General features: G+C 55.0%; 2 protein-coding genes across 2 annotated transcripts; one reads left to right on the top strand and one right to left on the bottom strand.

Moving 5' to 3' along the window:
• The first annotated feature begins 5,235 nt into the window (after positions 1 to 5,235).
• RNF26 (ring finger protein 26) lies at positions 5,236 to 8,046 on the top strand. The gene has a single exon (XM_043579613.1). It carries the CDS (start codon positions 5,832 to 5,834, stop codon positions 7,131 to 7,133), a length of 1,302 nt encoding a protein of 433 aa, XP_043435548.1. The 5' UTR covers positions 5,236 to 5,831; the 3' UTR covers positions 7,134 to 8,046.
• A 1,676-nt stretch (positions 8,047 to 9,722) lies between these two features.
• Positions 9,723 to 11,651, bottom strand: C1QTNF5 (C1q and TNF related 5). Its single transcript, XM_043579626.1, has 3 exons — positions 11,542 to 11,651; positions 10,978 to 11,234; positions 9,723 to 10,617 (listed from the first exon to the last, which is right to left on the bottom strand). Exons 2-3 carry the CDS (start codon positions 11,189 to 11,191, stop codon positions 10,100 to 10,102), a joined length of 732 nt encoding a protein of 243 aa, XP_043435561.1. The 5' UTR covers positions 11,192 to 11,234; positions 11,542 to 11,651; the 3' UTR covers positions 9,723 to 10,099.
• Between the last annotated feature and the right edge of the window lie 180 nt (positions 11,652 to 11,831).

An 11,831-nucleotide genomic window follows, 5' to 3' on the forward strand; every position in this document is an offset into this window, starting at 1 on the left:
TCACAAAAAGCCACGGAAGAACCCTGAATACATATTGTGAATACATAGCATATTAGCACGATGCTAATTTGGAAAGGCTACGTACTATAAGAGTCCAATGACATGACATTCTGGGAAAGGCAAAATTATGGAGACCATAAAAATATTAGTGACGGTGGGGTTTGGGGGGGTTTAGATGGCTCAGTCGGGTAAGCGTGGACTCTTGATCTCGGCTCAGGTCGTGACCTCACGAGTTGGTGGGTCCGAGCCCCGCATCAAGCTCTGCTCTGATGGCATGGAGCCTGCTTGGGGTTCTCTCTCTCCTTCTCTCTCTGCTCCTCCCCCGCTTGTGTGCATGCGTGCACTCTCTCTCTCAAAATAAATAAATAAACATTTTTTTAAAAGTTAAAAAAAATATTAGTGTTGCTAGGGGGAGGAGGAAAAAAATTTAGCGATGGCCAGGGGTTGGGGGTGGGGAGAGGGAGGGAAGGGATGAATAGGTGGAATGTGGGGATTTTTAGGGCAATGAAAATATTCCAGATAGCACTGAATGGTGTATGTATATGGCCTCATACATTTGTCAAATCCCATACAAAGAGTCAACACTAATGGAAACTATGGACTTCAGTTAATGATAATAATAATAACAACAACAACAATAATAATAATATATTAGTATTGCCTCATCAATTATAAACAAAGTAAAATAGTCAAATAAACTTAGATTTTCTTGGTTAAACTTTTGTCAATATTATTATTAATTTTTTTAATGTTTTATTTATTTTTGAGACAGAGAGAGATAGAGCATGAGCAGGGGAGGGACAGAGAGAGAGGGAGACACAGAATCCGAAGCAGGCTCCGGGCTCTGAGCTGTCAGCACAGAGCCCTATGGGGGGCTCGAACTCACAAACTGTGAGATCATGACCTGAGCCGAAGTCGGACGCTTAACTGATTGAGCCACCCAGGTGCCCCTATTAATATTATTATTATTATTATTATTTGTAAACATTTATTTATTTTTGAGAGGGGGGAGGGGTGGGGAGAGAGAATCCCAAGCAGGATTCACGCTGTCAACACCGAGCCCCACATGGGGCTTGAACTCGAGAACTGTGAGATCATGACCTGAGCCGAAATCAAGACCTGGACACTTAACCAACTGAGTCACCCAGGCGCCCCGAATCTACTTGTTTAACAGCATTGAGCCTGTGTTCCCATCATGTGTCCCAGAGAGGTAGTGAAGTCAAATGTGATGTGTGTCTTTCCAGGATGTTTTATCTTTGGGCAGAACCACAAAACATTGTATATAATCTTTTTATTGTTCCCAAGAACGCCATCACGATCAGCGCAATTGAGGCCAGGTCTAGAAACAAGTTCACCTTTGTGCCCTACAGGGAACATGGCACAAAAAATGCTTCTGGAACCTTGTTTCTCTTTACCTTTACTAACCACGTCAGTCACGTCATCATTGACTTGCCCTCAACGATCTTTTAAATCAATGCCTAAAATTACGAGGTGCTTTTTTTTCAGTCTTTTCCTTCCATTAAAACAGAGCTACAACCAATTAAATATGTATGCATGTTTCATCTAGATGTACATATATGCACCGTTTAAAATATCTGAGTTGACATTACAAATGTTCCTCAGCCATTGCATTAGTTTCTGAGTACTTCTGGAACCACAAATTAGAACAAGAAGAAAAGCATGAAGATTCGACTAGTTAATTAATGTATTTCTTTTCTTACCTAAGCATTTTAACTGCTCGAATCCTCTCCCACATAAAAATTCAGGAGTTTTGTTTGTGGCTTTTGGACACAGTCCCCTCAGAGATGCAGGAAAGGGCTTCCCTGGGCCCAAATGTGGTCATGAACAGAGCTGATGTTTAGGGTTATGAGTTCTGCTGTGCCAGTGCCAAGCCCTGGATCCTGATTGACCAAGCAAAACATTTTTTGGTATGTTTGTGATTTGCGGGGCCCTTAGCTGGTGTTGGGAGGGAACAGGGTGGAGGGGGCAGGATGAAAACAAACCTATGAATGTGCCTTTTTATACAGTTTGGACTTTGGGACACTGTCAATGATTTGTATAAGTCAAAAGCAAAATTGGATCAGAAAGAAAAAAAAAATCCAACTCTAAGCCATGGCAGTAATAGAAATTACACCGAATGCTTGATGGGGAACCGAAGGGGAGGGTTAAAGGACACACAAGATTACAAACAAGACCCCTGAATTGGACATTCTTTCATGGTTTTACCCCATCTTTAAAATCCCCTTTCATTATGGCAGCTCGCATCTCTCACCTAGCAAAGCAAAAGCCCTCCCGCAGTTAGCGCCACAGCAGAAAACGAGTTGTTGATCCAGGAGGCCCCTTGGGGTCAGGTCTCCCCACTACAACTTCTGTGATAAAATTCTACAAGGATAGAATGTGCCTCTAGGCCTTAAATTTTCTCCAGATCTGGCTGATTTTCTTCTCAATCACTGCAACTCATGCTAGTAAGCAATTTGAACTTCCTCCTTAATGTCCGTGTAAGATCTTACCGCCAACTCTCTCCAGTCTCCTTTCTCCAGCCTCCAAACAGGTGATGACCCCCGCTTTGGCAACTGTGGGTCTGAACCCGCTCTCATCTGAAACACAGTCCTGGAGGAAAAGGAAACATTATCAAGTTAGTAAGAGATACCACTTGACTCCAAACCAAGTGATCATTTCCAAGGTCACCTCAAGGGGAGTGGTTTAAAACCTCTCAGCTCTAGGACGTGCCTTGGCTTCTCCACGGGGGTGTCAGCCCAGCACTTCTTTAAAAAAATTTTTTTTAGTTTATTTATTTATTTATTAAGAGAGAGAGCAAGCAGGGAGGGGCAGAGAGAAAGGGAGAGAGAATCTCAAGCAGGCTCCACACTGCCAGTGCAGGGCCCTACGTGGGGCTCAAACTTGCAAACGATGAGATCATGACCTGAGCTGAAATCAAGAGTCAGAGGCTTAACCAAAGCCCAACACTTCTTTAATATATATATATTTAAAAAGTTTATTTATTTTTGAGAGAGACAGAGTACGAGCAGGGGAGGGGCAGAGAGAGAGGGAGACACAGAATCCGAAGCAGATTCCAGGCTCTGAGCTGTCAGCACAGAGCCAACACAGGGCTTGAACCCACAAACCATGAGACCATGACCTGAGCCGAAGTCGGACGCTTAATTGGCTGAGCCAACCCAGGCGTCCCCGAAGCTCAACACTTCTTTTGCATTGTGTTCACACGGTAATTTTCAGCTGTTTCTAGCTGAAGAATGGAGAGCATTTTGTAATACACCAATTCATTTATCACAAGAATTTTGGCCACACAGAAAACCTCTGCCTGCCCACAGCTGGGCTGCCAGTTGAGTCAAAGGTTGTAACTCATTTAAGTGGCTTTGGCGAGTCTCAGGTCACTCAGAGGGAAGGCTTTGGTCCCAAACTAATGGAAATACCGTTTTAAAGGATCCTGCCAATTCTAAGAATGTCTTTCTTGGTGTTGAAAGCTGGCTGGTTAATTGCACACAGTGTAGGCACAGCAAGTTTGCTGAGTTTGAAACATGGTGAGTTTGAAGTACCATTGTGATATTCAGGCACTGTCTATGTCTCGGAAGCACTTGGAACCTAAACCTAAACTCTTTGCAAGAGATCCAGGCTGAAGGCACAGAATTGGAAATCATCATGTAGAGAGAAGGGGCCATGAAAGAATACAGGAGAGTGTAATGTCCAGGGGCCAAAGGTGGAGGAAGTGGTCACTGGTATGAAGTGCTGCAGAAATGCAGATTAAGAACACGTTAGTGTTCACGGAACAAGTAAGGTTTCTGAAGAGAACAGGTTACCGGTGGGGAGATCAAACATCTTGAAATGGAGGTGGGTGTATTCTCCAAGATTTGAAATTGGGGAAAAAATGCACAGTCGGACAATAAAAACATCAGTAACAACAATCACAACAGACCATGATCTGAGCAGGAGGCTAAACCAAATCTTTATTTATGCTCCCTTGTTTAGAGAGATTAGCATTTTGTGCGGGTAGAGACAGACTCTTCTGTAAAATCAAATAACAAAATAGGAAGTTGGAGTCTGATGGCTAGAGAAAGGGAGGGGAAATCCCAAGAGGAAGAGGAAGAGGAAGAGGAAGGGAAAAACATGTCTCAGAGAAAACATTAAGTTGGGGCCTGACAGGTGTGAGAGAGAGGCTGGAGCATAACCAGTGGAGTTGTAGGAACGGCAGTCCCTGCACCACACTATGCTGTAACCCTGTTGGGACCCCACATCTCAGTGAAGGCTTGCTGCATACCTCAGCTTTGTATTAGTGATGCTTTGGGGAATGAGGGACTCAGGTAGCGCTTGGGGTTGGGAGGGTGAAGGGGGACAAACACTTTTAGGAGTCCAGGCCAGAGTGGAGATGAAGCATTCAAACGAGCAGGAAATTAAAGCAATGGTGACCAGGGGAAGGATAAGACAGACCCCCAAGTATCCTTGGCATTGGTAGAGAACACCAGGTTTGGCTTCCCGATATATTTGGGGTGGGGACTCAAATCTATTTTGAATATTAAAGGAAAGGATAACTTGTTGAGGAACCTGGAGCCGCCCAGGTGTAGATATCTAACTACAGTGTTCAAGTAAACAAATAATAGGGGCTAGTGTAGGAGGGTGAGCTATTTCTCGTCTGTGGCCTCCTTTTCATAATCACAATCAGGTAATCTAAAGCTGCTGAGAAAAGCTGATGGCGCCAAAGGAAACAGTTTGGAATAGCAGCTTGGGAATGCCCTGTAACAACAATGTTTCCCCTTGTGAACGGCTTGAGAGAAGGCACCCCCTTAACCATTATTTGTATCCCCAATGTATCTGCAGGAGCTCAATAAACGATAGACTAAATGAATGAATGAACAGAGGAGGACGAGGCAGCGAGTCTGAGGAGGATGTGGAGGCGGTAAAATCCCAGAGTCCAGCCCAGAGGCAGTAACCGTCAACAGCACCTAAAAAGTTCACAATCGAGGGCTAGGAGCAAGAACAACTCCCGTATTTGGCCCAGTCCAAAATCCTGCTGTTAGGGGGCGGGACTAGGAGGAGGGCATATTCCACGTCTGCCCGTCAACTGACCAATCACCGCCTCAAGGGGGCGGGACTTCATTCTGTCCCCGCCCTTTCCTCTGGAAAGTAAATACGTTCGGGCACCGTTCAAACAGACCAATGGGTGCCGGATGTTTCCTGCGGTTGCTCCTCAAGATTGGTCGGAATTCGTCGTCCCGCCCTCCTTGTCACGCTTTTTGCCCCACCCTTTCGCACACAAGATGGCGGCGCCCAGCGGAATAGAGGCCGCGTTTGGGGTTTGCTGAAGCTGACTCCCTTTCCCACTGCCCCTTTGGACGCAAAGAGCCGCGAGCCCCGAGGACAGGGGCCGGGCGGGGACAGCGGTTCCTGCGTAGCTGGACCGCGAGCCCGCGCCCAGCCTGCGCCGCCCCGACCCGGCCCCGGCCCGATCCCAACCGTTCCCGGTCTCCTCTCGGTCTGACCCACTGCCCGGCCGTGGTTCGCCACCACCAGGCCTCCAAAGCTGAGATATCTCCTCCAGCCCGGGCTCACCTCCACTTTAGAGATGTTTGGCCTCTTCCCTTCCAAACGGGCCGCATTCAAAACCGGGACTCCTGGACCAGCACCTGGTCTCCTTTCCCTCCACTGAGACTCCACTTCGCTCTAACCCACTCCTTCCTCTGTTTCTTGATTCTCCCTGGCTTGGAGACTGCCTCACTTCCCTTCCAAATTAATCTCCGACGCCCCCAAATATTATTAACCTTGACACCCTCCTCAACCGGGAGTCAGACTTCTTTTGGATTAACCTCCACAGTCCTATCATGGAGGCTGTGTACCTGATAGTGAATGGGGTGGGCCTTGTGCTGGACCTGCTGACCTTGGTGTTGGATCTCAACTTCCTGCTGGTGTCCTCCCTCCTGGCTTCTCTGGCCTGGCTCCTGGCCTTCATCTACAACCTGCCACACACGGTACTGACTAGTCTTCTGCACTTGGGCCGCGGAGTCCTGCTTTCACTGCTGGCCTTGATCGAAGCCTTGGTCCGGTTCACCTTTGGGGGCTTGCAGGCCTTGTGTACTCTGATGTACAGCTGCTGCTCTGGCCTGGAGAGCTTAAAGCTCCTGGGGCACCTGGCCTCTCACGGGGCACTGAGGAGCCGGGAGATACTGCACCGGGGTGTCCTCAACGTGGTCTCCAGTGGCCATGCTTTGCTGCGCCAGGCCTGTGACATCTGTGCCATTGCCATGAGCCTGGTGGCCTACGTGATCAACAGTCTGGTCAACATCTGTCTCATTGGCACTCAGAACCTTTTCTCCCTGATGCTGGCCCTGTGGGATGCCGTGATGGGGCCACTGTGGAGGATGACGGACGTTGTAGCTGCCTTCCTAGCCCACATTTCCAGCAGTGCTGTGGCCATGGCCATCCTCCTCTGGACCCCCTGCCAACTAGCACTGGAGCTCCTAGCGTCAGCTGCCCGCCTCCTGGCCAGCTTCGTGCTTGTCAATGTCACCGGCCTGGTGCTGCTGGCTTGTGTGCTGGCGGTGATGGTGACCGTGTTGCACCCGGACCTCACTCTGAGACTGGCCACCCGGGCACTCAGTCAGCTCCATGCCCGGCCATCCTACCACCGGCTGCGAGAAGATGTCGTGCGGCTATCTCGCCTGGCACTGGACTTGGAGGCCTGGCGCCGAGTCTGGAGCCGCAGCCTGCAGCTGGCCACCTGGCCGAACCGGGGAGGGGCCCCCGGGGCTCCTCAGGGTGGCCCGAGGAGGGCGCCCTCGGCCAGGACCTGGCGACAGGACACTCTTCCTGAAACAGGGCCCAGATCAGAGGCAGAAGAGGAGGAGGTCGGGACGGTCAGAGCAACAGCTGCCCGCGGCCGGGAGAGGCTCAATGAGGAGGAGCCCGTAGCTGGGCAAGACCCATGGAAGTTGCTCAAGGAGCAAGAGGAGCGGAAGAAGTGTGTCATCTGCCAGGACCAGAGCAAGACGGTGCTGCTGCTGCCCTGTCGGCACCTGTGCCTGTGCCAGGCTTGCACCGAAATCCTGATGCGCCACCCCATCTACCACCGCAACTGTCCACTCTGCCGCCGGGGCATTCTGCAGACCCTCAATGTCTACCTCTGAAGACTCCTTCCCTGTCTGCCCACCCGTCTGTGCTCCATGAAGCCACCTGTGCTAGGACAGCTTTAACACCCGACCTCTCGGTTTCCGGCCTGAATTCCCTCCTGCCCCCATGGCTGTCATGCCAAGCCTCTAAGCCATACATCCAGGACATTGAGATAGGATACTCTGGAAGACTTATGACCCGGGTGGGGCAGGGTAACAGCTCTTCCTTACCCAGTGGGTCCCTGTGACGCCGGAGGTGGTGAGTGTGTCACACTATGCAAGGCCCCGAGACTGCCGTGGACTCCCCTCCAGGTTGCCAGGGCCCATCCAGATGCCAGCCTCTGGGGCTCCCCCGCTGTGCTTCTGGTTTTTCTGTTGGGGATTTGCAGGTCCTCTCCCTGGCCCCTCCCCATTTCCTCCCCAGCTTCAGCCACAACAAAGCACTGTCATTTGGGTGTTTGGGCAACTCAGGGGCCTTGGAATGATCTTGAACCTTTGCTTTCAGCCAGAGCGCCCGTGCCCTGGTAAGCCTTGGGGATAGTATCTCTCAGGTGCCCTTAGAGCTACCACTTCTGCCTGTCTTGATCTTACGAGGCTCCCTCCCAACCTGATCCAAGAGCTAGGATCAAGAGTTTACCCCTTGGAGGGTGGGTGTCTGCACCTGGCTTTGGGACCACATACCCTCTGGCACCCCAGCTCCACTGGGAGCCTCAGGAGGGATAACCAGATTTCTACTCCTACCCTTTTCACTCCCCACATCACAGAGAACATTGGCATTCCCCTTCTGTTTGTCTCTCCCTGGCACTGGGGAGGGCAGACTGTGCTCATTTGACCAGGGTCCAAATACAGAAGGGGCCAGCCTAGGGGCATGCAGCTCCCTGCTGGGTCTGTGTGGCCCAGTTTCTAGTGAATAAAGTTCTGTTGACCGCTCTGACAGCCTCTGTGTGCATCCTTACAGGGGCGAGCAGTTGGTCAGGTTGACTGATGCTGCAGCAGGGTCCTTTGGTCCTGCTGGAGTCACTGTGGTCTGGGGGGACCTGGTGGGGGAAGAGATAAGATAGGATGTGAGTACTGTGCCTCGGGGAGAGCCCGTGCCAAGGGCGGCTGAATCCACCCCCGATTTGTGCCTTCTCACACACCTGGCTTTGGAAAAGCCCTCCCCGTCTTTTCTACTTTTGCCAGAATGAAGTCCCAGTACGGAGGAGTTGCGAACGGCTTCCCAGCTTCTCTGGTGCCACTCGTCCCAGGAGGGATTTGGGGTCCTTGCTGTCTGGAGTCCAGTCTACCCTCTGGTCCCTGGAGGAGCTGGCCCTTGACTTTGTGTCTCTTGGCATGGTGTGGGGCTGTGGTGGGCTGGGGTGTGGCTGTGAGGCCTCCTGGTGGAGAGCTGGGAGCTGAAGCCTAGGACCTGAGCCCAGTCCCCATGGTCATATCTGCCCTCACATGACCAGCAAGAGGGGGGCGGGGCACTCCCCCATAATTGTATGTTAAATCTAGGAGCATAATGCCAGGGGCAGCTTTCTAGAAGCCGTTGGGTGGTAGGGTGGGGGTGGGGTGAAGAGGGAGAAAGGGTAGGTCGGGAAGAAACTGAGAAGAGGCCCCACCACATTCTTTGGGGGTTGAGAGGCTGAATTGATTGTGGGTCTGGCAAGCCCTGGTTTGTTAGTCATTGGGTTGGGGGTGGGGCTGGGGCTGGGGCTGGCTTCTGGAGGTCTGAGGAGGGGAACCTTGAAGGGGCTTTGTGGCTAGCCTCAGACTTAGTGGCGCGGCCCACCCAGGCTATGCCCAGCATGGTGGGGGAGTTCTTCACGTCCATTTTGGAGTTGGGAGGCCTGGGGAGAGCTCCCCGCCGCCCCCCCCCCCCCCCCCCCCGCCTTCGCCCAACCCTAGGGGAGTTGAGCGCGGGGAGGCTTGGCTCCTTTCAGTCTCTGTTTAATGTGAGGATAAACATTTTCTGAGAGAAGATAAACTTCCTGAGCTGGGAGCAAAGGACCCCTTTTTCCTGCACCCCCATCCAGAATTACGTTGGCAGACGTCAATACCCCATCCTCCCCCCTAACCACCCGAAGCAGGCATGAGCTCAAGCTCTTCAGGATCATTGCTGCTTTCTGGAGCTGGGACGCCCTCTTGTGGTCATCTCAGAAATTACTTATCTTTAGCCCCCCAGGAACGCACCACTTCCCTGGGATGGGGGACAGAGAAATAGCTTTCCAGTCATCTAGAGACCAGGCAAGCAGCCAGAGCAGTCACAAATGCAAAGCCCGGGCTCCATTTTTGTTGATCAGGGCAGGTGTGTGTGTGTGTGTGTGTGTGTGGCGAAGGTAGCTCCCGCCCCGTTCATATGACATCTTTGAGTTAGGAAAAGGTGGTCAGAGCCCCATGTCAGAAGGCCACCCTCCTCAGCCAGGCACTCCTATTCACGTCCCACACGACTTAGGGGCAGCTCTATGGAGCGGCCTCTAGGTCAGCTAGGCCTGCATCCTGTATCTCTTGCCCCACGGCTGGTCCAGCCCAAGAGCCCTTCCTTCCGCATCGCTCCCTCTCCCCTCCCCAATCCTCAGAATCAGGGCATCCCCACCACTTAAAGAAGAAAGGCTGAGCCAGTAGGAGGATTTTTTGGGGGGAGATTTATTGAATGGTCTCTGAGAAAAGGGCCCAGGAATAGGAAGGACAAGAGAGGACCCAGAGAAGCAGAGCACCAGGAAGAGGGCACCCCACCTCTGGGGTCCCGGGCCAGAGCAACTGGGGGACCCACACCTGCCAACACAGAGTGCCCCTTGGTTTTGGGCAGAAATCCAGCCACTGCCCATATTGCCAGCCCTGATCTCAGACAGCCTCTGTCCCCATTCTCTGCCAGCAGCAGGACGGAATCATTCACAACATCCCAAGGGGGGGGGGGGCCAGCCCTCCCGGATATGTGACTGTCAGAGTCACACCCTCCTTCCCTAGGAGTGAGAGAGCGTGAGCTCGCTCTCCAGTGAGCATCAAGCGAAGACAGGGGAGTTGTGCCAGTCAGAATACACCAGAAACCCCGAGAAGGTGCTGTCTGTCTTGATGCTGGCATAGATGCCAATGTAATCACCCACGCCCACCTGCACCCACACCTGGTCCTCTGGCTCCAGCCTCACCATGGCGCCCCCGGACAGCGAGGCTGGCTTGGGCCACCCTCCAAAAAACTGGAAGAAAGAGGCGATGGACTCGCCGTTCTTGACCAGATCGAACTGCAGGCTAGCCCGGTAGACGGTGGCGTGGACCGCGAAGTAGTAGACCCCGGGCACCTGGCAGGTGAACTTGCCGGTGGTGGCGTCGTAATGTCCCTGCTCGTTCACCAGCACGCGGTCGAAGGGTAGGGGCGCGTCCGACGGCGGAGGCACCCGGCTCTCCGAGCGCTTGGCGCTGAAGGCGGAGCGCGGAGGTACTGAGCACTCGCCCGCAGGCCCGGTCGCCCCCGCGGGTCCCGCCTCTCCTCGCGGCCCGGGCTCGCCCCGGGGCCCCGGCAGTCCTGCGGGGTGCGGGCAGCGGTTAGGGCGAGAGTGGCGGCGGCGGCGGCCGCCCGCAGCGGGGTGCACGGAGGGCGACGCTGAGCACCCTCCCCACCCTCTCTGGGGCCCCCTGCCGCCGCTTCCCCGGCGAGGGCCGCCCCGCCGCCCGGGCCCCGGGCTCCGCTGCCCGAAGGGCCGGGGCGGACCCGAGCGGCCGCCCGCAGAGGGTCCCCGGGGCCGTGGCCTGCGGCGGGCTGAGTCACCCTCTCGGCGCCCCGCTCCCGGAGCCCGGCGGCGCCCCCTGGCGGGACCCCGAGGCCCGGCCCTCCGCCCCGCGAGCGCGGACGGCCCCGCGGACGGCGACCCGGCGGCCTTCTTACCTGGCCTCCCGCCCTCGCCTTTCTCTCCCGGAACCCCGGGCGCGCCGTCTCGCCCGTCGCGGCCGTCGCGGCCGGGCAGGCCCTGGCTGCCGTGGTGGCCCGGCGTGCCGGGGAGGCCGGGGTGCCCCGGACACAGGCTGGGGATCTTGTTGTCGTCCAGCGGGGGCGAGCCGGCCGCCAGGCCCAGGAGCAGCACGGCGACGAGCGGCCTCATGGCGCTGGCACGGGGACTCCGGCCGCCGGGGTCCTCTCGCAGTCTGTGGGTCAGGCGGGACGGGAGTCGGGACCCAGAATCCGGACCCAGAATCCCACTCGGCGCGGCCGAGCGCGTCCCCACCCCACTGCCATGGGCCGGAGGCTGAGCGGCCGCGGGGGAGAGGAAGGAGGGTCGCTCCCGGAGCCGAGGAGACGAGAGCGCTGGGGCGGGGGGTAGCGGGGGGTGGGGGGGAGCGGGGTGGAGGAGGGCAGGAGAGGCTGGCTGCCCCGGTCCCGCGCCCCCCGCCCGGTCTTTCCCCCAGCCCCCTCCCGTCCCCACTCCTCCCTCCTGCTCTCCGCCAGACTCACCCCCTCCCGGCTCCCGGGGCCTCCTTCGGGGCGCTCGCTCGCTTCTCCGGACCCTCCAGCTGACCCCTGTCCCGCCCCCGCGCTTCTCCCCTGCCAGGCGTCCCCTGCCCTCTTCGCCCCCCTGGTCCCGGTTCGCTCCCTGCCGGCTCCGCTCTGCTCCTCCCAGACTCCAAGAGGAAACCAGTTGTTCAGGGGCCAAGAACTCCGAGCCGGGAAATAGCAGGGAAATAACTCGTGGTGTCGCCCGGCCGCTGGCCAAGGTTTGGGAGAGAAAGGAGGGGGAGAGAGTC

The sequence above is a fragment of the Prionailurus bengalensis genome, chromosome D1 (assembly GCF_016509475.1).
Source record: "Prionailurus bengalensis isolate Pbe53 chromosome D1, Fcat_Pben_1.1_paternal_pri, whole genome shotgun sequence".
Taxonomy (NCBI): domain Eukaryota; kingdom Metazoa; phylum Chordata; class Mammalia; order Carnivora; family Felidae; genus Prionailurus; species Prionailurus bengalensis.